Raw genomic sequence first — 26862 nt, forward strand, 5'->3', positions numbered from 1 at the left:
TATTTCTGTTGTAGCATGTTAGACCAGATTGTGATCCCAGTCATAGCAGTGATGTGTGCACAATAATACAAACTGCTTTGCCAAAGTAAACATTCTACTGGTTTCAAATGAGCTTTTCAGATTCATACAAATGGAAGTGAAATATAACTGAGACTAGGTATCTTAAATTAATGATGTGTGGCACGGTCAGAACATCATAATCTCTTACAAAAACACTTTTAGAAACTCCCAGAGCTTACTAGGCACTTAGTGTTTAAACAAAAATAAAAAAAAAAAAGAAGGTTAATTATTTCCATATCTCTTTTCAGACTATAGGTCAATATAGAAAAAGGAATAAATAAACTGTTAGAAAATTCCTGAAATAAGAAACTACATAATTACGAAGCACTATGTACAAAAGCCTTGTTTGGTATGTTTTGTATCATGAATTATCACAACTGCCACTTACAAGTGTTCTTTTAAATTCTGAGAATCCATCCATCCACAACTGAAGTATTCTTGAAGATTAATGTGTCATGAATCACCACGGTTTAATATGCATGACACAGTTTCATTTCACACATATTCTGCATGGGTTGATTGCCATGTATACCAATAGAAAACAGATGTTAATTCTTTAATTTTTTTGCTCTCAGAGTATGTTTTAATTATCTATGAGGCTTCATAAAGGAAAAGAGGGAGGTTATTTTGAAGCAAATTTAATGAAAAATATAAAAGAAAAATCCATTAGATTTTTCCTTTATTTCATGTTCTCAATAATACAATTTCAATATTAAAATAAATACTTGATATGCAAAGGAGCTACAGACTGCTCTCATTAAATGGCTCATTCCCTGTAAGCAAGAAAACTTTGATTATTTTTCTAATAAAATGCATGCTTTTAAAAGCCCTGCCAATTCAACATGAGCTTGGTGATATGAAATGCTACTGCAAGTCATTGCATGTTTATACTACGCCTAAATTCTTAAACTTGAAAATTTTGCAAAGAAATCAAAACTCCATGTAAAACATGACTATAAATTCTCACATCAACAGTGTTTTAGGTCCTATGTACCATCCAAATTAGTCTTTGAATATAAAATATTTCTCAAGCCTCCCCTGTACAGAGGCCAGAAATGGAAATGAAAAGATATACTAGGTTAAAAGTAATGTATAATGAGAAAGCTGTTTTAGTCAGCGTCAGCTCCCACTTTCTGCTGTGTCAGATGCAAGCCACAATTCTCCAGGACCAGAACAGCAACAGAGCCACAGGTCAGGACAGAATAGTGTTGGATAAAAACTCTGAGCTTTAACTGATGCCTAATTTGATCAGAGTTGTTATTGCAATTTCCATGGAAGCTGAAGCATGTCTCTAGCTTTGGGCCTGATCTTCCTGAAATCAACAGGAATAGGAATGGCTCCCAAGGATTTTGCACTAGAATTAGATTCATCAAGCTGAAACAGTCTCCAAGTTGAAAATTACAATTACCAAAACTGTTACAAAAAATAATAATAGCAGTAGAAGTGTATATCTGAATGTTAGCTTGTATAAATACAGATAAACACCAATAGCAGATAAAATATTGTCGAAACTGAGATATTCAGCCCCTCCCTGTCATAGGGATTTTTCTGTACACAGTAATATTTTCAAGACTATAAAAATTATTTAAATTTCTTGCCTATATAACACATACTGACATAAGATGGCATACAGCTTTAAAATCAAAATGTGAACTGACATTTTGAAAAATAACAGACAGTAATGGCACAGAAGTGCAGTGACCTCTGTCCTCTTTTTCTGTATTTTTTTCTTCCAAATGCCCAAATAAGTGCAAGGTGCCTAGAAATGAAATGCATATTACCAGTGACACCCTAATTCCAAAGAAGTCAAAATCACAACATTTTCACTGAATTTACTGGGCCAAGGAATGAATCTAAAATGTGGAATTTATATACGTCACACAAAACACTTGTGCAGATTTCTGAAAACATACACCTATCGCATTGCAGGGAATTAAGCCTGCATTCCTTGTTCAACCAAAATTCCTTGACTGGAATAACAGCTTTAGATGTTATTTTTGTTCACATTCTGTTCTACTATGTATAAAACACCAGAGTTTTTTTCCTTTTTACTTAAGATAAATGTGTGAAAGTGCCTTCTTTCCATTCATAGATGTTATCTTCCTCAAACTTCAAATGATTCATCTGGGTGAATGTAGTTATAAATAATTTATCAAGATACATACCAGTTGTTAGGGAAAAAAAAACCCTGAAGGAAGAATATCACTGCATAAAATCTGAACATTAAAATTGATTTTTAAAAATCAATCTTTAATTGGTTTTATTACCTCCTAATCCAGGTCTGAGGCGATTATCATAACCATCCAGAAGTCTGTCTAGAATTCTTGTAAAGATGGTGATGTTATTCTTAGCTTCGTCTTCCAGGGAGTCAGCCAGCACTGATCTAAATGGATATTTTACATTTTAGAAGGTGCTAAGTATGTTTTAATATACACTCAACATGCATTTTTTCAGGCTAGCCTTTACTTGATGTATTCCTACAGGAAAGGTGTATTTAACAGTATACGAATGTACAATTTAAATACAACAAGTTCAGGCATATAAGATTCAACAGCACACTATTTAAAATATCCAGGAAGCAATTTTCCAGTAGCCTCTACTTGTAAGCATCATTGCATTACAGTGAGGGCTACTTCAAGCTCCACTAACACCATTAGTGGAGACTGTGCTGGTGCAAAACCCTAGAAGAGCTTCTCGGGCTTTGGTGGTATGTCACTCCTGGACTGAAAACCCGGGATTCCATGCACAAACCCATCTCCTTTACAGCTCTATCTTATCTGTCCTCGCTTAGGTATACTCATCTCTGAATAAATCCTGTGGATTTGCCTCCACCCAATGGTCATGTAATGTACATGACCAGAAGAACTAACATGAGGGAAAACTCCAGCGATCATGCTCAGGGAGTCCTCTGACGCCAGCAGTTGGTGGGAGGGAACACCAGTGCTGACTAGCAAGCTGCAGGATAGCTGTGGACAGCCTTCATCTTCCTAAAACGCTGTTTTGTCATAAAAAACACTATCCGATACTCCACTAGATGCAGACAAACCTTAAAAAAAAAAGTTGTGTGGAAAGGGGAATCATAAATGAAGTGCCAAGAAGAATCTGTAGACCACCGATTGTGACAAACTTCCCCAAAAAAGAAAGAGACATTAGAGCCTTTGTGGATCAAACCTCTGTGGAACATGCCAGGGGCTGGAATATGAACCTGCTCCCCAGCCAGCCGTGGTGCTCCACAGTGCTCTGGAACCTGGGCACTCAGACCAGAAGGGTTTGTGCCAGGGAAACCCTGACACGCAGAAAGCCTTACACATGCAAATGTTGCCGTGCCAACAATTTTAAGCACTATGCATGTGAAATACATGAGCTCATCAGTCGTTTCTACTTAAAACCAGCATATTGGTATCAAGGAAGTAAAGCATCATATGCTACACACATTACCATTGACATCTTTTTCAGCTACCTAAATTTTTAAACCTAAATGTTTGAGTATTAATCATCTCAATATGAAGGCATTCTGAATGTCATAATAGCAAGCATGTTTTCCTCCTTCTCCAAAGCAAAAGTGGGTTTGGATGACATTTTCTGTAAAGCAAGCTTTATGATTGTTTAAAATTACAAAAAGACAAGGCTGTATGTTGGTCTCCAGCTCAATATCATAAACAAGTATTTAAATGTAAATCATTGCAGTCTGTGCTTTCCATCATATAAAACACAGAATTGACCCAAACCAGTTAACTTATAATGAACCCATGAAAATGTCATGTGTGATTACCCATGTGCCAGGTTTTTCTTAGTCGCAGTTACTGGATGGTTCTTTTTTGGTTTGTAAGATGGATCATTGTACTCATGGGCTACCAGAGTACGTTTCTGCCATTTTTAAGCTTCTTTTTGAGATACAACAGTTTTTCAACTCAAGATTCCACTAAAAAATATTGCATCAATACAATTACATCAAATTAGGGTCGAATCCTGCAAACTTTACTCAGGCATAAAGTCTTTAATAACGTATATGGTCTCTTTGACGTCAGTAAGATTACTCACTTGAGTAGGGTTTGCAGGATCTGGCCCACTGTGACTCAACTAATACTGCACCATAGTTAGGTATAAAGTGAAATAGAAAACAAAGTTTCAGAAAATATTTTCTTCGCTGGGAAGCAAACAAAAATATTGGAGACTTGTTAAATCATAGGAAACTTGCATTATATACATACAATCTTTACCATATGAGGACAAGACCTACTGCAGCCAGAACTAAAGCAAGTAATTCAAAGTTACAAACTACAATTAATTACGTGTTCAGGGACTGTGAGCAACACAAAAGGATAATGTAATAAAAATTACTTCTTCTTATGCTGTCACTTTAGAAACTGAGAACTTTAAACAACATAAGAAAAGTTGATTAATAAATGATGCTATTGTTTTATTATATGTGATTGTGAAGTTGTATGCTATCTCCACCTAGAGGTTTAAAGCTTAAGCATCATTTTGAATTCTATTATGTTTGACCAAAAAAAAACAATCAAGAAAAAAAAAAAAAAGGCATGCCCATATTAATAAATATATGAGCATTGTTTTAAAGACAGTGATTTGCAGTCTGACTTCATGATAATCTATTTCTGCAATTTGTATGGTACAGAATCACAGAGATACAGTAACTCAAATTTTTAAGATCCAAAAAGACATTTAAGGAAGGAATTGTTATTTTAATGGTGAAATAAAGCATCAATTCACAAACCGTTTAAGGACAAGAGATCAGGCTTTTATGGTCCCTAAACTACATTCTACTGCATTTGTTCCCGAAACTATGTATTACTGCATTCAATCAGTTAAGAAAGATTTTCTTATTACGTTACTATATACTACACTTTTATAACCCCTCACACAAGCTTACCCTTAGGAGATTGTAACATACATGTTCAGACTGAACAAGAAAACTAAATGTCCTCTCACCTTGTTGGTAGCCACACCAATAAAACGAGAAGAACCAACTGCATCTCGGAGAGTGCCAGCTTCCTCTTCATCGCTGTTCTTTGCAAAACCTAACGGTGCAAGAAAAACACAAACCCACTCTCAGCCACAGTCAGTCTCCGCCAAACAGTGCTTTCAACTTAACCCGAGGAAAATATGTCACTTCACTGGAGAAAGGAAACCACTGGATTTCCGCAGCACTTTTCAGTACTAGCAACTTATTGTATCTCCATCTTTCCCAACGATCCTGCTCTGTGCAAGGAGGCAACGTATGATCAGAAGTGGCATGTGAGCCGGCGCATCAGATGCTTTCCTGTTCCGTGATGTGAAAGCCCCGAGACGAAAAGGAACAAAAAATATGAAACGTATGTATGGGAGGATGGGGGCTTAACCACCCCTCGCCTCACTACGGCACACCGCAGCCGGGGGGGCGGGGGGGCGGGCGGGAGGCAGAGTCATGCCATTCGCCGGGGCTCGGTGCGGGGACCGCGGGCGAGCCGCCCCCCGTCGCCGCCGAGCGCCCAGCACGTTTGACAGCTGCTCGGCAAAGCAGCGGCGGCCGCCGCCGGGGGGGCGGAGGGGGGCGCGGGGCGGCGGCGGCGGGGGACAGCCCCCGCAGGGCGACAAGTTGCGGAGAGCAGCAGAGCCCCCGACACGGGCGGGCGCTGCCCGCGCCCCGGGGGACGACGCCGCCCGCCCCGCGCTGCCCGCGGCAGCCGGGGACCCCCGGGGACCCTACCTGGGAGCAGCGGGCGGGCGGGCGGGCGAGGCGGGGAGGGAGGGAGGGGGAGAGGGAGGGAAGGCGGGAGGGGAGGCGGGTGCCGCCGGCGAGGGGGCCAGGCGGCGGCGGCGGAGGCGAGCGCGGCCGGGACCGAGCGCGGCCGGGACCGAGCGCGGCCGGGACCGAGCGCGGCCGGGACCGAGCGCGGCCGGGACCGAGCGCGGCCGGGACCGAGCGCGGCCGGGACCGAGCGGCGGGTGCGCGCGCGCGTGCCTGCGCGTGCCGGGGCGCGGGGCTGCCCCGCGGGGCCGTCACGGGGCCGCGCCCGCCGCCCCCGCTCTCCGGCCGGAGCGGGGCTCAGAGCGTGAGGGCTCCCCGCCCGCAGCGGCACCGGCACCGGCCCGGGGCGGCTTCCGCGGCGGCTTCCGCGGCCTCGGAGCCCGGAGCGGGCGGGGCAGCGTCGCCGGGGCGCGAACGAGAAACGGGGCGAAAAGCGCTCGCCAGACCGGCAGAACACATTTTCCGTAGCCCTCCCTCCTCAGCCTCTCCATCGCCCGTGGTCAAGTGTGCGTTTGCCGGGGGGCGGCCGCGCCGCGCTGCCCCGGACTGCGGCGGGAGCTCCGGCTCCCAGCCCGCTCCCCGGCTGCCTCATTAACATTCCCTTCCCCACTTGCCCATTGGCACAGTCTAATTGGAATGCAGAGAGAAGAAAAGTCTATCGTTCAACGTGAGCCCAGGATGCAGGCAGACAAGAAAACAAACCTCGCTTGTATTTTTTTCTCTTTTTTTCCCCCCTCAAATTGCATTACTTTCTGGTATATTGTCTTTTAAAGCACGTTGCCCTCCTTTCGTATATGCAGTCCTTCTTTGGTAGTAACTGGAGCGCTGCTGGGATTCATTCCCATTGATTTCAGGTTTTCCAGTACAAGTAGAACAGGACAGGCTTGATAATTAAAGATAAGGGTTTATATTTAGTGTACCCTCATTTTGCATTGTTAACTCGGAAATAATTAAATAACGCTGGCAATAATATTCCGATTTTTTTTTCTTTTTTTCTTTATAAACCAATCCTCATCTATCTCCTTTCCTTTCAATCTCTTAACAGCCCAAAGCACAATCTCAATTATCCTCTCTTAATGTCACTGGCCCGCTTATTGTGTTTAACTGAAATTATTCTGATTAAGTTTTGTCCTGAATCAATATCAGTTCCAAAATGAGCATGTGAAATAGGATGCATAGACATGGAAAGGGGGGAGGGGGGGTAGGCGGAGGAGGTGGGTAAGGAAATAAGAGTGAAAGAGAAAGAAGTAGGAAAAAAAGAGCAAATTTTTTAGGTTACCCATATAATTGGGGTGTTCCTGCTTCCTAATTTTTGCAGTTTGCAATTGGAGGTGCCTGTGTTTCCTTCTCCTTTAGTGGTTTAATGACTCTGCAGGAGAGGATGAGAAACAAAAGAAGGAAGAAAACCACTTGGGCTACCAAGACAATTTGTTCCTTCCAACTTTGAGATATTTTGTAACTTGAAGTAAGGCTGAGAAGAGAGAGGGAATAAGCTGAATGTCTTTGTTTTAGAATAACCACTAAAATGACAGCCCAATCTGTGGAAAATGACAAAGGACAGGAGCAAAAACTGAAATCTGAAAAACACTCTTTCAGCAGCCATCTGATCTGGGCTATCTCTAAGACACAGGCTCTCATCTTTTGTACAGATGTGAAAATATGCTCTGTTCATTGTCAGTTAGGTATCCATGCTCGATCTAAAGCCTCCTTTGGATCTGCCTGGAAATAATATTAGGAATAAATTGCGGAGAGCAGCAGAGCCCCTGAATTAGGAATAAACAACTGATAATAGATGCAGAATCAACCCTCACAGTAAAGAAAACTAGTTTTAACTAATTGTCCTAAGAACAGATGACTTCACAGATATGAATATGGAGGGGGAAGAAAGAACCACTGAAAGTGAAGAGCCTTCCTGATTTATTCTTATATGAAACACATTAAGTTTTAAAAAAAACTTTTTTTTCCACAGGTATTCATGGCATTGCTTCTCAAAACACACCTCCAGTAATAATAATACTGAAGTTATATTCTAATTTTCATATGTAAGTTGCATCAAGAAATAGAAAAGCGTATTCATTAAGGAAAGCAATCACAGTGGCTCCTTGTTGCTGTGATGGCATATTGTCATTCTTCAAAGGCCACATGGGGCAGGGATGTATTTACAATGAGCTTGTGTTCATAGACTTTCCCAAGAAAAACATGCTGGGTTTTAGGCTCTAATGACAGTTACTACCTGTGATGTTCTTTGAGATTTACCTTAGCTTCATGCACTAAAGTCATGCTTCAGATCTGAAATTTTAAAATAACCCCTCATACCCATTTTAAATAAGTTGGACAGCCCTGTGAGGCATCCCAAATCACAGGAAAGCTGAGTACAGGGACAAACTACTGTGGCAACATGAAAAATCAGAGGCAATATAATTACTAACAGAGAGAAGAGCTTTTCTGCTAGGCTCACATACTTATAACCTGTGCTGCCAGTGAACTGGAAAGTATTTGGGGAGAAAATTGTGATACTGCTGGGGCGTTATTGTTTTTTTGCGTTACATGCAAGCACAGCTCAAAAATGCTAAATGTTTCAGCTCTAGGTAGTTAGAAAAAGTGTGCTTGAGCCCCCTCAGATGCACAGTCAGCAGGGAACCCTTCTTCCCTTCTGCACTATTATTTGTGGTGTGGTATTGAATGCTGTCATTCATTATTGAATTTCAATTAACGCTAAGTGATATGCGGCATCCAACACAGCACTTGGGTTTGTGAGACTCTCCTGAGTCCAGATGTAAGCACCCTGGAAGGTGGAAGGGGAGTCATGAACTTGGTTTGAATAGGGCTTGAAATAATCTACAGAAAGACAGCAGGCCTACAAATTGTTACTTTCAAAGTATGAATAAAATGTTTTACTTAAAAGATTTTATTTCTTTTGTGCTGTATTTGCTGCCATATATATAAATATTATTCAGTCCCTATTCTGATATTTAAAAAAATCTTAAAAACAAACAAAGTACCTTACAATCCTATTATCCCCCTTGCCAAGGATCTCAAAACTCTGCACAGGCTGATAAATGATGTTTCAGAATTCTTTTGTGAGATTGGAATGACTTCCTATGTGAGCACAAATTGAATAGCAGGGTAGGTATGTGACATTTCATAAGCACTTCTTACAGTTAGAGGTAATAGAAATACAGGAGAGGTTAAGCCAAGGCCTAGTCATTATCCAGACTGCAAAACACTAGATTGAATGCTTCCTTTAAAATTGTGCTTAAAAGAATCATTTATATGACAGAGTTACACCATCCTTCAGACAAAATAAATTACTCAAAAACAATACCTCCAATTTGTAGCCATTAGGGAGGTCACAGTCATCATTTTCTGTCATAGACACAATTAAGTAATGCAAAACAGAATTTTATATATAATTAATACATTATATACATTAATACAATTCTGATCTGGGGTACATTCTGCAGTATAACATTTCCAGAAAAAATTTGGCAGATTGAGGTAATCAGCATTTACTTTATACTGCTTGAGAATAATCCCCACCCTTATATCTAGGCCAGCAGCACTCTGAGCTGTAAGGATATAAACAATAATCACTGGAGTTAAATGAAGAGATGCATGTGTGTGAAAATTGAAGCAATATATCAGAAATTTTTGTGTGTCATAAGCAGTGGATATTTTTAGTATAAATTATGCCTTTTATAAATATTTTTATCTCTAAAAAGGCATAAAACATATTTCAATATGATATACATTCTTTGATAGACTGTTTTATCCTTTTCAAATTTTTATTTATATTAATTAAATAGTTAAATATAAGTTCAAGTGTTTGAGATATACATCCAAGACACAATCTCTATGTAATTTTAAACATGTATGCTATCTTATTTCTGTAAATAATGATGAAATAAAATGTTGAGGGGAGGAATTAGTTTTTGACCTGGTCAGTCCCTAGACTGGCTAATCATGCAGGTACATGACTGGTAGTTTGAGAAAAAAGAAGGAAGAAGCTGGCTATTTTCAGGAACCCCATAAAATTATGATGGAGAGCAGATTTCTGTAAGACTCAGGCATCCAAAACTCCTCCTTCTTACGCAAAATTGTAGCCCAAATTTCTCAGAGTTGAAATTATTTCGAGATGCACCATCCAACACTAGATGCTAGTATCACAAGGAAGCACAAAAAATCTTACAACTTTATGCAGAACCCACCCTAGCAAGGGTGTGTGCAGCTCTCAGAGTTTTCAATTTGACTGTGTCACGCACAGACTGGGAAGAGTTTCTGAGCTTGTTCTAAAGCTCTAGCTATCATACAGTCTTCCTGACTGAGGAGCAAAAGCAAAGGGCCAGTGCCAGCTTTATTTCAACTGTGTATAATCGGCTTTAAGTTGCTTTCCAATGTGCACTGAGAAGTTCAGCAGAACAGGAAATTGAAATGAGATTTCTCCCACCTTAAATATTGGTGAATTTTTCTTCTTGCCCAGGATTATACTTCTCCCAGATTTGAACCTTAAATACCGCATGAGGATTTCCAGTTTTCTCCAAATGCAAAGATATCTACAGAAAGAGTGAGCAGAGAGTCTTTGCTGTCTATCAGGAGTTGTGAAACTTTCATCATCCTTTTAGAGTAGATCTTTCTTGGTGGGAGAAATGTAAGGCAAGCGACAGAGGGCAATGTAACACATTTACCAGCTGGGACAGGAAAGCTTAGGTAAATAGAACTGGCTAATCACTCTTGGTCTGAGTTGAGAGGAAGGAGAGAGATCTGCTTTTATAAAAGAAACGCTTTTCTTCCTCTGCAAATCCCTATTTTCTGTTTTATAGCTATGGCTAAAAATGAGTTTACAGAAAAATAAGACCTTTGTTTAAGCAGACAAGACAGAATGCTAGAAAAGAAAATATATATGTAAAATTGTTCTAAAAATATAATTATTTTTGTGTTATTTTTATAAATACAATTTATCTTTCAGCTCTTCACTCAAGTATTTCTTGGACTCTGAAGGTGTTTTTAAGGTAACGAAACATAGATTTATTATGTTTCATGTTTCAGGTGTCCAGTTTGGGGCAAGTAGAACTTGTTTATTAGAAAGATAGAAAGATATTTAATTTCTAAAAATGAGTGTTACAACATAGAACTACTTATAAAACTACTTTATTTGAATATATTTTAAAGCTCAAAACAAATCCCTTTGTATTGCTACAATGAGAAATTCATAGAAAATTTTACAAATGTAGGGCCAGTAATAATCAACACTTTTTCCAGGAGTAAAAAGAAAGGAAAGATGCTAGACACTTCTGCCACTTTGTATGGCCCAAAAACTCGCCATGTGCTGACTTTGCAGGCTGGTAATATGAGGAATCATTTGTCAGTGGTTATCTTTGTTTCTGCAATAGCCTCCTCTCCCCTTGTCACTAGCTGATTCTGGCCATCCTAAATAATGTTTGATGAGCACAAATTTATCAATAACCACAGGATCTGCCTAAGCCTCAGGGCCTCAGTAAACTTAGAGAATGTGCTTCTGCACATTTCTTTCCCTCACCATAATGCAGGCTGTAGGCAGATGACACAATTGAGTGGTGATATTTCTATGTTAAAATAACTATTTAATTACTTAACTTCTGCTTCTGGGGATTCAGCAACATGAAAGATCAGTTAAAATAAGCAGAAAGCTAAATGGAGTATAGTATGACAAACAAAGGGATTAAGGAGGGATGAACTTTTCAGACAAACTGGTTAAAAATACTGTCTTTTGTAAATAAGCACAAGTCACTCTAGAACAAGAAGCACAATACAGACTTTCAGATTGCCTGAAAATTGCTGAAATTGGCAGTTCTGCCAGTGTCATGTTTTGAGCAGAAAATAATTATCGGGTGTTTATTCAGATTAAGAGTGGATTTAAATTTTAAATTTGAAAAAAATTGATGCTTTTCTAGATTCCTTATTAAAAAAAAAAAAATAATAAATCATCTTTTGGCCTTATTTCAGTGCTGCTCAAAAAATGGACAGAATTCAGTTAGAAGTCTGTTCAATAACTGCTCCTAGTCAGGAAACCTTTTGTTGTTGATCCAAGACTACATTATCCTGGGTGGCAAAAAGTTTGCATTTTAAAAATTATTCTGCCTCCCAGGACTTCAAAGAGTTTCCTCCTGTCTTTGACTAATGTTAGCTAAAACACACACAAAGGTGTTCTTCCATCAGTAACAACAAATAATCCAATGACAGTTCTAACATGAAATGTCTTGCCTAGCTTCAGCAAGAAGAAAAAAAGATCACATCACTCTATACTATAGTTAACACAAATGTAGCTTCTTCATCAATGGAGTCTAGGAGGAGAAGTGTTGTGCTATGTCCCATGTTTTTTAGAGAAAAACATAAACCATATAATTGCTTAGGGGTATAACTGTAGTTTATAACAGTCTTCTCACATTTTGCAGAAGCATGGAGCTATATATATCTGGGTTAATTAAATGCCATTACAGTATTTTTATGCATTTAAAAGATGAATTTAGCTTTTCAGCGCACTGTAGATGACATATTATGCAGGATGACAATTAAATCATAGTATAGACAATTGCATAAACAAACTGCTGGATTTCAGTGCCTGCTCTAAGTATTGCTGTTTCCTAAACTGGCCCTTGCTGCAGCAACAGATAGAGAGATCAGGAAGCTTCCAAGCCAGGCAGATGAGAACCACTCCTGAGGAACTGAGGAGGTGCTTAGATGGGTTCTCAGCCTTTCCTGCTGTAGCAGGTTGAATTACTCAATGATTTCTCCTAGCATGCACCTAAACTGGCAGTATGAACCCTTCCTTCACTCTTCCTTGCTTAAGGGCAAGAGATCTTTGTGTGGATGAAGGTTCTCTCAGCTCATCTCTCCTCACTTCCAAACATCCTGATGCCAAGTACGGCCCAGAGCCTGAGAAAACCTTCAGACTTTGGCCTCTGTCAGAACAGCTGCATTCCATTGCTTTGAGAATGCCCCGGGCTAAAATAAATAAATAACCGGATAAATGGATGACAGTTCATATAAGCAGTCCTGATTTACCTTCCTCTCCTTTCAAGCAATGAATCACCAGTGAAAGACTGATGACTCACTAGGGGAATCCAAAGCTTTCCCTTTCATATGTGAGTCTGCAGTAGCCATCCATGCTCCAAAGAGGGAGAAAACTGGGCTGCTATTTAATATTCATTTCCACAAAGCTGAGTCAAAACTGCTGGTAAGTGCCAAGGGATTTTCAAGGAAAAACAGCTGCCCTCATACCTTACGTACGTAGTGAAAAGGTATAAATAGTTGCACATGGCAGATAGTTGATATCAACACAGTATTGTATTTGTGAGAGTCTGGGTAGCACCTGCTGGACACAAGAGAGTATCTGCAGTTAAAATAATATGCTACTGTCTACAAAGTAAGAATAGTGTTACCCAGAAGCTCTGCATGGTGCTATTCAAGTTTGCTACACAAAAAAGGGTGCCCAGGGTACGAGTTCATTAAACATCACCAAGGTTATTTGAGGAGGGAGCTGGTTGTGTCCTTTTAAATTGATTTTGTGGCACCTGGCTTTGTGGCCTGAGATCATCTTGATGTTCTCTGTTGTCTCTCTAAGAACGTGGAGGTTCTCCCCTTGGCCTGGCATGGTGGACAAGTTGCATGCCACATTTTGGGAACATGGCAACAGGCCCCTTTTCCCTGTTTGGGTTTCCGTTTTCTCTCTGCACAATTTCCTCACTGTGCCACCTGGATTTAGAGACTTGATTTGGTGCATTGCAAGGCCCTTTTTTCTGGGAAGCCCTAAGGGATGCTGCAGGTGCCCAGGGACAGCTCCTTCCGCACCCTACCTGGGGAGTGCAGGGCCACATTTGATGAAGAAAGCTTTTAGCTAACCCCAAATTTCCTCTGTATAGAAAAGCAGGCATGAGTATGGCCAGAAGTCACAAAGATTCTTGTTAGCTGGGGCAAGGTGCTCCCCAGTGCTGACTCTCCCTGAGCTCCTCAATCTCTTGTTACAAACACCAGAGGCAGAGGGACAGTGATTTGGAATGCAAGAGATTGAATAGGCATGGAAGAAAAGAGTAATTTTTTAATCTAAGGTACCAAGCCACAGAGCTTAAACTTCCAACTTTACAATCCTCACAGAGTTCCCACCCCTCTCTTTTGACAGGCAACAGTTCACCAGGAACCTCATATTGTCATATCATCATATCCTTGACTTTGTGTCTTTTGAATTACATATTTGCCCAACAGGATTATTTCCACCAAAAAAAGTGTATACAGCTGTAACCTGTCCCAATCAGTTTCTCTTCAATGAAAAAAAAATTGTAGCTGAATGGATTCCTATTTAGTTTTCAAAGTTTTAAGGGACTAGCACGGCGTTCTGTTTGTATAAGGACTTTTCTATTGCTCTGAACCTAAAGCCTACATTAAAATCTGTAGCTAAAAAAAGTGAGATCAGACTCCCAAAAACCACCAACAACTTACATTCAATTAATTGAAGAAAATATGCAAGATAGTCTTTGTGCACTGCTTATATTAGAGATGTACCTGCAGCCCAATTTGGCAGACTTGTAGCTTTCACTTACTTTAATTGGAGTAGTTTGTATTGCAGAGAAGGTCTTTCTTCTCTGGTTTTTACTCATGAGTGACTCAGTCCAGTCCCTCATAAGTACATTCAGGACATGGAGGATAGATATTTTATTTTTTTTTTTCCTTTCTGCACAGCAGAGGGTCTGTCTTTAATTCAGTATAAACAGAGTGTTTCCTCTAATAAATTATCATTCATTAAAAAAAAGATATAAAATGGGTCAAGCTATTCATAGAGACTATAAAGATTTTTTTTTTAATTATTATTTAAATATCATTTATTTATCCAACTGTCTTTCTTTTTCAGGGTGATTTTCCTCTCAGCTTCCTGCATTTTTTACAAGCCTCTTCCATTTTAAGAAAAATATCACAAGCTTCAAGTTGCTCCTGTGTTACATCATCAAAACACTGGGAAAATTACTATTTCAAAGCCAATTTTTATTAACACTTTTAATTTTGTAAACACTATTTTAAATGTAAAATGAGTCTTTGGTGCTCCATCTCTTAAATTGAAAATAATATTTTGGCAATGGAGAATTTTGTACTTCACTAATACACCAGACACATTGAGAAAAAGTCTCAAAAATTATAAACCATACCAGTATAAAATTATAAACAGTAAAGACATGTAAGTCTGCTCAAATGACACAATATGATTTTATTTGGCTGAAAATGAAAGAGTAAATTAAGTTGATCCTGAATACTATCCAAACATATTATTTAAACAAGAGACTTCATGTTTGCAGTTTTCATTTTTTTTTATCTGTTTTGTACTTCAACTCTGTCAAAATACACATTGTGAAACTTTAATCATATGCAACCAGTTGCATATTGTTGCTGTGTTTCCTCAAGGTTTTATGCAACTCTGCATTCCAGTCATCTGGCAAAGCAAGCTGTTGTGTTAAAACCCCAACCAATTCTCATGACTTCCACAGAACCTATAATTCTTTCCAAAGGTTTTCACTTCAGAGACTGATTTGAAGGTGAGTCCTTTGGATGTATTTCACAGAAGAGTGGCAGGAGCTAGCACATTATTCCACCCAAATACTTGTGCTTGAGTGAGAGCATCTGTATACTGCAATTTTTTGGGAAAGAAATGTGAAGAAACTTCAAAGCAGCTCAGATTCTGTTAACAGTATGGAATTTGGCAATAGGAGCAACAAAATTTGCTTGATAATGTTTGCACCTTGGAGATGGCAGGGTGAACACTCAGTGGTAGATAGCTCCATAGCTTTAGTGCTGTTAACCCAAATTTGTCTGTAGGTTGCTCTATACTGGATGTATCAGGATGGGTCCCCCTAAAAACGTAATGATTTTCATACAGTATTTATGAAACATATTTAAGATCTGTTTTTTGTTTTCTGTTTTCTTTGAAAAGTTTTGCATATGGGCCACAGTCTCTGTTCCTTACCTGTGATCTGATGGACTGAGGATGTAGAGGAAAATTAACACATTAACAACTAAAAAAATGTAATTTTCTACATGTATTGGTTTTGGAATAATCTTGAAGTATTATAAAATCATGGAAGGACTATTAATATAATATATTTATACAAGGACAATGTATATTTAATCAGTACTTAATGGTGATATAATAATAGGTTTTCCCATAGAGAATGACTATATGATTTTCATCTTCCTGAATTAATAATCTTGAAGAATACTGAAGACTATTTTTACATTTCACTCACATGCAGAAAGAAAAAATCTTTTTCTGAGCAAGTAAGGAAACCTCTAAAACAAATCAAAAATGTGGGCAGTGAGCACAGAGAACCAATTAACTCAAGGCAAGTAACCCAGGAAAATTAATGCTGGACTGGGGGAAGTTCAAAGACTTTAAGGGTAACAGTTTAAAATGAAGCGTTTATGGCCTTGAATAGTTAAGACCTTGTGAATGACTATATTCTTTTCAGAAGGCATGAAACATCAAAGGCAAGGGGAACAGAAATAAATCTGTGCACAAAAAGAACTGAGAAAGAGAATGGAAGAGCTTTTACTGTGTTCACAGAAAGGAAAGATTCCTCAAGATGCTCAAAGTCTACCCAGGAAATAGTGGCTAGCTCTTCTCAGTGACAGCACTGTGAGCAGGGGCATGGGTGCAGGGAGATCATCAAAGGGTCGTGTAGGGGTCCAGAAACGCTGGGTACCCCTCAGGTGGTGTGTCTGGTGGATGCTCCAGCTGTGTCAGGATCTTCAGCACACAGTGTGTCCCATGTCTTCAAGTAACTTCTTTTATACTGTTGCTAAATTCAGTGTTCATTAGTCAGAAACAGAGAACAGAGGTGGTTCTGAATACTGCTGTAAAGTGGCCATGTAAAGCAATTGTGATCCTAGGACACACCAGGAAGATTTTTGCAGGAGAAATAAAATAAAGTTTTAGGACCTCAGTATAAGATGCTTATGTGATCCTGTCAGGAGTAATAATGATCAGCTTTTAAATGTGTGTTTCAGAAGAATAAATTGAAACTTGGAACATCTGTCCAAAAGGGCCATGGAAATGATAGGTTTTTTTGCAACACAGAAGAAAATCAAGAGCTTTTTCCTTGTGCCTGCTACAGTGAAGGATGAAGAAAGAGGAGCAAAAAGAGATAGAAAGCTCTGACAAGGTGTCTTTAAGGAACATCAAAGCAAAAAAGAGATGTTGCTGCTGAAGGACAGAAGAGGTGGGTAACCACAGCTCTCAAATAGGTGTACCCATGAAAACAGAGGGTTTCTAGCAAAGTGGAACAGGTGCAGCAGCAGACTGTGAGAGAGAAGAACACAACTGTTGGTAAGAAAAAGGGACCTGTTTGAGCATCATTTTTCTGAATGTTTGCTGATTTGGGATATATTTATCATTCCTTGATTAAACTTTGAAAATACTGGAAACCCCTCTTTTATCATCTTTAGCTATATTTTCTACTGAAATACGGTGTTGACTGGGAAATCTATAGGCAGAAGCAGAATGAGTTATCTTACTTCTATACATCTTGAATGTTTCAGCACTGTTGCTTGGTGGTAGATTTAAAAATCAAACTGATGATAGCAATAATTTTATAATAAATATGGTACAAAACTGAGGAGCACACTTTATCAAAGGTGCCTACAGACACTGCTGACGTGTGCTAGTTTTGCAACACGGATAGCATCTATTGCACAGATATTTAAATACCACCACTGCCCAGTTTTTGGATAGAGCTATATCCAGAAAACTGTATTTTTGAGCAAATAATGTGTATACTGATTCCTTACATATGAAACCTACCTTTTTCCAAGCAACCTCACTATGTCAGCTCATCACAGTTATGAAAAAGATACAGTATTAAAATATGTTACCATGCCTGCTCTGGAACTTTTAAACACAAAATTACTTTGTTTTTTTAGACTTCTTAGCTAGTTGAGACAAACTCCAGCTTCTTCCAAATGACATAGAGAAGAAGCTACAGGTCTTTCCCTTGTTTCAGAAGATAAGGGTTTTCCCCTTAAGGCTCAATATAGATTCAGTGACATCACAGTTTTATATTTTATAACAACATATATTCTGAATACCTCAGAAGAGTAAGATATATGCTGATAGAAGTCAGAAATAAGTGAGGTTCATGAAAATGTATGCATGGATGAAGATCAAGTTTGGAGATTTTCTGCTGAATAGGAAAGTATTTTTACAAAACTCTCAAGGTATTTATTAAAAAAATATTTTTAATAATATAGCATCTCATTATCATTTTGCTGTATAGTAAAAATTACTGGCCCTACAGCACCACCATCATTTATTTGATATGCTACTCCCTCAAATTTGTTCTTTCTCTATTAGAGAGAATGAGCCATGACATATATGAGTATATATATCTACACACTAAAAAACTGTGATTGATTAGGCCTGATTTTGATTAAGCAGATGTGCACTGTTCATTTCCATCCCAAAAGTGATGGAAGGTAAAAAATGAATGAAAAATGTTATCAAAATCATTTAAAAATGAATGTGATTAGAATCCATATCCTTCTTACTATACCCAGAACTCTCAAGAACAAATGGCAAATGTATTCCAGCCACTGGCAAGCAAAGATTAGATAATAAATCTCAGAGAAATGAGAAAGGTTAATAGAAGACCATAATAAGGAAAGAAAATTATCTCATAAATTCAGTTAGGAACTTTGATATCTAAGGCTAAAAGTGGAAACCAGAGATTCAGAGATACCTAGACATGGAATTTTATGTCATTGAAACAAGAAAATATAAAACAAAAATGCTTTTTGGTGGAGAGAAGTCAGTTTTACACAGGCGGAAGAGGGACAGAAGTATTTAGTCCACTGAAAAAGCTTCTTTAGCTATTATTTAGCTATAAAAATTCTAGCTGGATTGGATACTGTTGGTTTGCTATATTAAAGCTGGATTGAACATTTGAGTACTTCCTACAGTGTGATCATATGTCAAAGCCAGTCTCAGTGGTCAGGAACCCCCCTGTCTTCCTTCTTTCACAAGGGGGTGTATTCCCCAGCGAATTCTACAGCCTTGTTTTTAACCTTGATTAGCTGAAGAAGAAAAATAGGTAAGAATAAACACAAAGAACAAGCAGTTTTCTCTTACTTTGGGCTGTTATTACTGTAGGATACAGTTAACAGAGTAGGTTACAACATCTATCATCTCAGTTTCAGGTCCTTATCCAGAATTACAAACCAGAAATAAAGAAAAGCTTTTGCAAAACGTTGTTTTAGGATTTTTTAAAAATCTTAAAAGACAAATCTCCTATTTTAAAGAAGAAAATATAGGGATAAATGTAGTAGGAAGTTCATAAAACTTGAAGTTAGAATATCTGTTTTTCTGCAGCAAAAAAAGTAATTAGTTATCAGGGGAAAAAAAAAAAAAGAAAAAAAAAAAAAGAGATAAAAAAAAAAAGGGATGTCTTTCGAGCTCAAGGAATAGTTGTTCACACACTTGGCCAGGAGAGGGACTGCTGATGTCTGAGTCATGCTATGCCCAGCAGAAACTGCCTTAGTTATGCCAGAAAGGCACTTCCAGGACAGCGCTGCTGCTAGGTAGAGGGGTTTGTTTTTGATACTAAACTGCAGCATGAAAGCTCTCCACTTGGAGACTGTTAAGTGCCCGAGCTTTCAAAATATGCACACACACTTCAAAATGCTGCATCGTGCCCTAATGGGTGAAGGGCTTTATTTAGATTTAAAATGACAGAGACATTTCTCCAGGCTTAACTGAATTAATTATACAACAACTACAATACAACTAAATTTTAGCAATATCCAGGCTGTTTGTGTGTAGGCTGAAACTACTAGTCAGCCAGTGTCCAGCATTCCTTTCCCTTCCTCTTCTTCCCTTACCAGCCAGGCAAGCTTTTGGCCCTCTCTGCGCATTCTCAGTTTCATTTTACAAGTGCAGGCTGGAGCACTAATTCTCCCAATCCTATGAAGACACAGTGATCTCTTTTTTAACTTGTGTATTTTCATGTTTCAAGTAAAAGGCCCAGAGCTCCAAATAATTGAAATATGTATTTTTATCATCCATATCTCCCTCCTTTTATGTAATGACCCAATGCACTTTGGTTTCAAACATTTTTGATTTGCAGATGTAGAAACAAAAGGAATGGCCCAGCAGGATGGAGATTATGAGAAGATTCAGGAATATTGCTATCAAGGCATGTTCCTTCAAAGCTGTTTCCAGAAGGGATATGTTCTGGAGAAAGCAAAAAAACAAAACAACCCAATAACAAACAAGCAAATAATCCCCCCCCATACACACATATGCCCACTGGGTTTTTATTACTCTGCACTTCTCACTGAGATTTCTGAAAAATTTGTCTGGAATAAAAAAACAGAGAGAAAAGTTAAGTTTCTCTTTTTTTTCCCCATATGCTTTAGATTTGTCTAATTTGGATGAAGAGTGGTGGGTGGGTATTTTGGATTTTTAAGGACACTTGTTCCAATTGTACAGAAAAGCTCAGCATCCATTCTGCTTTTGGCAGAGCAGAAAGCATGTAAGTAGCTAGAAAAGTAGAAACACCAAAATCTGTAAATCCTTACTTGAACTTAATACCCAAGCTTCTATCTATAGGTGACAGACTCCATTCCCCATTGGTGCAAATCTTTTAATCAATTTATAACTTCAAATTATATACACTGTAAAATAAAGTAATCTGTATTTGAATTTCCTGCGCAGCAGAGAAATATACTTCCTATTGTCAAAGGTGTCTGATACACAAGTCACACAAAACATTTTCTGTGAAAAAAGTTTAAAATCCAGTGGCTTATGCAACATGAGACAGAAAAGTGTTGCATGAAAACGCAAGCTGTGCTGTGTAGAGGTTTTTGCAAAGCAATCACTGGATTTTAAAGCTATTTCACAAGAGTATTTAAAAGAGCTGTTAACCCAACTTCTCATTCACATGTAGGAGTTTCATAAAAATTCATTTTAGAATATAAAGCAAATGTCTCCCCAGCCATTTCCAAGAGATTGTATCCCTTGTTTTTCAATATGTTAAGATGCTGAGCATACAATTTTATGTAAAGTTTTAATATGACTAATAAGGTTGAATTAGTGTGTTAAATAATGAGTCTTTAAAATAAGTGTGGGAAGAGACAAACTAAGGCATTGCTATGTTTTTCTTCCTCTGAATTTATAGCTATAGTTCTGTTATTACTCTAAGATTTTATGGTGCATTCACAGGTTTAATAGGTATTGGAGTCCCAATAAAGGTTTAAACAGACAAAAAGAGTGAAAAAAAATCTTAGATTTCATCAAGCCAAGGGACAAATATATCAGATATATTTGAAACCAACTACATTGGTAAATTGTGTGCATTTTAAGGCCTTCCACAATAAAGTTCCCTTTAGTATTAATTTATTTAAGTAGACTAAAAAGCCATTTAATAAATTCAGTCATCATGGTCAACAGAAATGTTTTCTCTCTTGTTTCAAGAGACATGATTGCTATTCCATTTTATAAACTTTTGCCAGTGAACTCTTGTGATACAAACTGCACATTTCAGCCTTGATATACAATATTTGCTTCCATCCCAGAGGCACTACTGAACATATAAATGACTGCTTTTTCTGCTAAGATCACATGAGTTACACAGGGTAAAGAATCTGAGTTAAATATAATCAAATTTCAACACTGTGCTATAAAATTACAGCCTGGATTATTTTTGCGTGCTTGTAGTCAAGAGACTTAAACAAGCATTTCCAATAATCTCATTTTAACATTTTAGATTGATAATTCACAATAGCTATAGTTGAGTCAATTAAATGTTTGGGTACCAGAATGTGGAAGGAGGGGCACTTTATTTAAATTGATTGATTTTTTTCAGCTGCTCTCTGAAATACATCCATAGGATGCTCACTGTCCTTGTCCTACTCAAAAGACACTACTTTGACTGTAAAATGAGCTTTCAGCTTCAACATCAGAAAAGAAAATGGAAGCATAAGAATGTCATATTATTGGAATTAACTGTCTTTTCTTTTTCCTTGAAAATGATTTATCTGTAAAAGAAAGAAAGGAACTTCTAATAAAACATTTCAATTCAGTGGAACCCAGCACTTTGACACCCTATAGACACTGGATTTCTAACTGATAACACTGTTTTTTCAAATATATTTGAGACAGCTCTGAGATGTGGATTGCTATGCAGAAGTGTATGGGTGAAGTACACCGGGTAAGTTTTACAAGGAAAGCTTTTTCTTTCTTCATGCAAAAATATATCTTTTTCTTTAAGAGCTTGGAAAAGAAGATCTGTTTTTCCCTTTGAAATTTTAATTCCAGCTCTTATAAGAATCTGAAGAGACACTTAAAATATTTTGAGTCTTTATGCTTAATTGCAATTAAAACCCTACCAAACTGGAACATTGCTTAATGTTCAGCTGTGGTGACCAGTCTGAGCCCACTCTCATCAGGGATAAGTGCTTGGGCATCTTAAAGAAAACAGATAGAAATCCTGTCCTATCATTTGTATCAGCTCAATTTACTGTCCATTCCAAATGAACATCCTTTTTACGTGGACACTTCATAAGCACTTCCAGCTTCTAGATTGACCTCGAGCTTCTTGTTTCCCATTCACTATTACCCAGGAATCAGTACAACTGGCATTGTAGCCTTTGTGCTGACGTGTAGGGGTGGAAATCTCTGCAGTGTGTATGTCTGGAAGATATTGCTCCCCAGAAATAATGGGCCTGTGGTGGCAACAGGAGGACACAGAAACTTAATTTCCCATATTATCCACTGGAAAAAGCCACTTTAAATGAACAGATTTTAAAATGAACAGATAGAGAGTACATCAGAAAATTGCTCATCTCTCCAATTTGTGCTATTGAAATAGCACTTGGGGACTGATTGTGATAATCTGGTGATTCACAGGAAAGAGCTGAAGGAACAATGTCCCTCCTGTTGACAATGATAAGCAAGAATGAGATTTCTTATTACTGCCGATGTACCTGCTGAAATTACTACTCAAGTACTTTTTGCTATTGCTGTTTTTCCTTCTGTTGTAATTAAAACAGCACCAGAACACTGCCTTCCGATGTGTTTCAATTAAACCAAAGTCAGCTTCTCCATGAAATCCTATCCAAGAGGTTTACAAGGGGAACAAGAGACAGCATACTAATTTTAACACTTTCAAAGTTTTTAGCACTATAATTATTTAGTGGGGCCTTTATCTCAGAGAATTGCATTTCCAGATACTCACGAGAGTCCAGATGATTTTGTTTTTTCTGAGGTCACATCCTCATTATTAGTATAACTGCAGTAGGATTTCTGATTGATCCTAGATACTAGAGGTACCTAGAATGCAAGGGTACCAGCATGTGACCTGAGTGTTTATCATGCAACAACTCAGATAAAATTCCATTTTCTTTCAATAGCTGACCTGATGGAAGGAAAATAAGTGTGGAAACACACTCTATGATCTGATCCAAAACTTCAGCCAGATTCGCAGGTGTGATAGTAAATGTAATTTGAATGGTTTATTAATACTTATCAGGTAATTATCAGGTTTATTAATACTTAGTAGCTGAGCAACATTTTATCTCTTTGCATACACAAACTGGGCTTGGCATTGATATAAGTCTCCAGCTGAGAGCCCAGCCCCTTCATGCATCAACAACTGAGACCTCATACCTGGAAAGCCAAGACCTACTCATATCAATCACAAGTAATGAGGAATGGAGCCTTCACCCTAGCCCTGCACACTGAAGTACCTGAAGCATTTAGAAGGAGTATGAAAAGTGATTCTTGCTTAAAAGGACAGGGATTAAATTAGTGCTGTGTGACATGCAGAGCATTTTCCCCCGGAGACTTTTCTCTTAATCACACAAGTTATATCGCTACTGCTAAATAAAACCAGGCAGGAAAGTGTCCACATATTTAAGGACACTGTGACATAGCAAGTGAGATGCTTTGGTCCAAAACAGGGACAGGTAGCAAGCTATGAGTTCAGTAATTCAGATATTCAGGAGACCCATATTTGATCTCAGTTTCTGGGCCTCTTGTTAACAAAACAGAGGTATGATAAGAATGTAACCCACTGCACAGACCTGTGGCTAAAGTCACAGTCCTCAAGTGTCTGCCTCTCTGCAGCATCCAGCTCCTCTGTCAGTGGCACAGAGCTCCCTCTCTCCCCAGACTGTCCAGAGATGGATTGTTTTAGGATGTGGATCTACTCTTTGGGCTGTACCACTTCAAATTGTGCCAGTCCTAGGGGAGAAGAGGAAGAAAATAGCAAAAAGGAGGTGACAACAGGTGTCAGTAAATATAAAGGCAGAGAAGCTATGTCCATCTCATGTCCAGTTCTACTGACACAACAGTTTCTTTTCTGATTCTTTATAATCTGTTAATTTATTTCTATGTAACTATGTTCATATGTATTTATGTGCAAGTAAGAGGCAGTTTCATATTACAGCTAAAGGAAACCAAGCCCCAGCCACAATCAAGTGGCCTCAACATTCTCCTTATTTCCTTAGCATTTCTTACTTGCAATGAACCAGTTTCAAACCCTAAACTACACAACTGTATCCTAATATCTGTCAGCTCAGGTCCCTGAATAAATTAGCCATTGAATAGAATCTCATCATGGTGAGGCTTTATCGGAACACAGAAAGGAAGGTGCTTAACTGGGTGGAAGGAGGAGCAGAACTGGCCTTCGTGACAGCCATCAGCTATTTGACAGGCTCAGCTGTACTTGGAAAAATACTGTCAGTCAAGAAGACTTTTATTTAGCAGAGATTTGTTGGACCTGACAATATCTACTATTGCATACATACATTTTGACACAAGATTATTCCTTAAGACCTGAAAATACAATTAATAGATTTATATATATGGGTCAATTTGAAACTGGAACACTTTCTACTTCTTAGGGTGTGATCTCTATCCAGTCTCACCTTGAATCTCATGTCAAAAGTAAGATCCCAGCATAAAACTGCTGCTTCCTTTTCAGTGAAGGGGCCATCAGTACATAAACAGCAGGAAATCTCTGCAGTCTAAAACTTTTGCTTATCCTTTTAGAACACTGCTTTCTTGGCAAATCAAGAGTAAATCACTTCTATGGGCTGAATCTCTCAGAAGATCACTGCATTATTAATAGCTGATTCAATTTAGCTAGTTAGACAAAGAATGGTTTCTGAAGTTAGACTGGATTTCAGCTACCTCTTTTGGATTTATGTTATTTTTATCTACTAATTGCTTCCTGTGCATGGATTGCCACACAGCTATAATTCCTATATAATACTAAAATGAATAGCTGCTAGGCAATGCTAATCCTTGCTACCATCATGCTGGAGATATTAGTGCCCCCCCTATTTGGATCTTTCCCTAAAAATGCTTTTTAACTTCATCTTGAAATTGCATTGTTGCATTTTCCTAGTCATGCCTTCCCACTTCTCCCACCTCCCACCAGAGATGCTTCTGCTGCTAATTTTTCATTGCACTCTAGCATATCATAGAACCCAAAAAATGTCTTGGGTTGGAAGGGACCTTAAAGACCATCAAATTCCAACCCCTTTGCCATGGGGAGAAACACCTTCCTCCAGACCACGTTGCTCACAGCTCCATCCAGCCTGGCCTTGAACACCTCCAGGGATGGGGCATCCACAGCTGCTTTGGGAGTAGTGCAAGGTAACCTCGCTGCCTAGACATATGAGGTACACTCAGCCATTCTGATTTAGGAAAGCAGCCAGCACAAGGGCTGTCCCCTACCAACATGTCTTTTTAACAATGAAATTTGTTCCAAGAAGAAAGTTTTCAAAGTAAAAATAATGCCTCAGCACCAAATCCCTTGCAAAAGGTAAAGGCAGTGGCAATATATTACTCTGTACCTTTCTCTAAGATCAAGAATAAATATAGTATATCCTTCAGCTGCTTCTTTCTAGATACCATATTTAGATTTATTATCCATAACTGAACAATATACAGCAACATTCTGCAAGGAAGCCCCAGTCATAGTGTGTTCACTTACAAAACACAGTAAGTTTTGTGTCACCAGCAGATACATGGTTTCTGCTCTGAGGCTTTTTTTGACTGAACAATTTTTTCAATGGTGATAACCTTACACACACATATAATAAAATATTTGCGCAAAGGATTTTAGTTAACATTTACAAATACCTTAAGAAATTAAGAATGGTAATGATTTTTCTCTTTGCTTATTCCATTTAAAAATTGCTCTAGATGTTGAAATGGAAAGCAGTGGATATGGAGATTGCAAGAAAGAGTAGTAGCAAAATATTCACAGATACAGTGAAAGGAGATGATATTAGCAGCCATATTTTTTTTTCTGGGAAAAGGGAGAAAATGATGGTAATCTTGGGAAAAATAGACAATGAAGCTGTTTGAGTGCTCACAATGTTTGAGACTTCAAGTCTGAGTATGCTGAGCCTCTGTTGAAAAAGAAAGACGGAGATTTACTATGGAGGGGGAAAAAAAAAGTCATGCATGAAAAGCAGCCTGAGTCTTGGAATCCAGCAAGAAATTAGGGTCATCTTGCATATTTGATAATCCATATCCCAAGACAAATAGTAACACTTTGAAAACGTTTGTTGCTTTCAGTTTTATTAAATTACAGCAAGTTGCTTTCTCATCAATCAATTAAATAGGCAAGACTAGAACCTGATTGCATATTCCTGAGTTGGTCTGCCATAAATCAAGCCCACAGTCAAATGAGTGTTTAATTATGTGCTCACTAACTGTAGTGCATAAAGGAATTTACCTACCAGGTCATATGTTTTACTTCTAATGTGAAGAATTTGTTCCTCATTAACCACTGACTAGCCACAATGAACTTTCTTTTCAGCCCTGTGTCAGGACAGAATCTCACCTAGGAAGATCCTAAGGGGAAGCTGTATGGGGCACAGCTGAGGTCACTTGGTCTGTTCATCCTGGAGAAGAGGAGACTGAGGGGATACTTCACAGCAGTCTGCACCCTCCTTGTGAGGGGAAGAGTAGGGGCAGACATCAATCTCCTCTTTCTCATGACCAGGGACAGGATTTGAGGAATTAG

General features: G+C 38.5%; 1 protein-coding gene and 1 long non-coding RNA gene across 6 annotated transcripts in view; one reads left to right on the forward strand and one right to left on the reverse strand.

Moving 5' to 3' along the window:
• GABRA2 (gamma-aminobutyric acid type A receptor subunit alpha2) overlaps nt 1-26862 on the reverse strand; it is a 112003-nt gene that overhangs the window by 53552 nt on the left and 31589 nt on the right. For 2 of the 5 annotated variants that reach the window (XM_086891443.1, XM_086891444.1), the window contains 3 exons: nt 23903-24062; nt 5011-5099; nt 2328-2443 (listed from right to left, as the gene is read on the reverse strand). In XM_086891443.1, coding sequence (XP_086747569.1) covers nt 2328-2443; nt 5011-5081 — 187 coding nt within the window. In that variant the 5' untranslated portion in view covers nt 5082-5099; nt 23903-24062. Of the gene's footprint in view, nt 1-2327; nt 2444-5010; nt 5100-5196; nt 5555-5767; nt 5787-23902; nt 24063-26862 lie in introns of those variants that run through there. The other 3 variants (XM_086891445.1, XM_023925271.2, XM_086891442.1) reach the window with 3 other exon arrangements.
• On the forward strand, nt 5329-14776 carry LOC111928057 (uncharacterized). Its single transcript, XR_002863893.2, has 3 exons — nt 5329-5393; nt 10776-10818; nt 14691-14776. It is a non-coding gene; the product is annotated as an uncharacterized LOC111928057 (long non-coding RNA).

Source organism: Cyanistes caeruleus, chromosome 5 (genome assembly GCF_971803275.1).
Source record: "Cyanistes caeruleus chromosome 5, bCyaCae1.hap1.1, whole genome shotgun sequence".
In the NCBI taxonomy this organism is placed as follows: Eukaryota; Metazoa; Chordata; class Aves; order Passeriformes; family Paridae; genus Cyanistes; species Cyanistes caeruleus.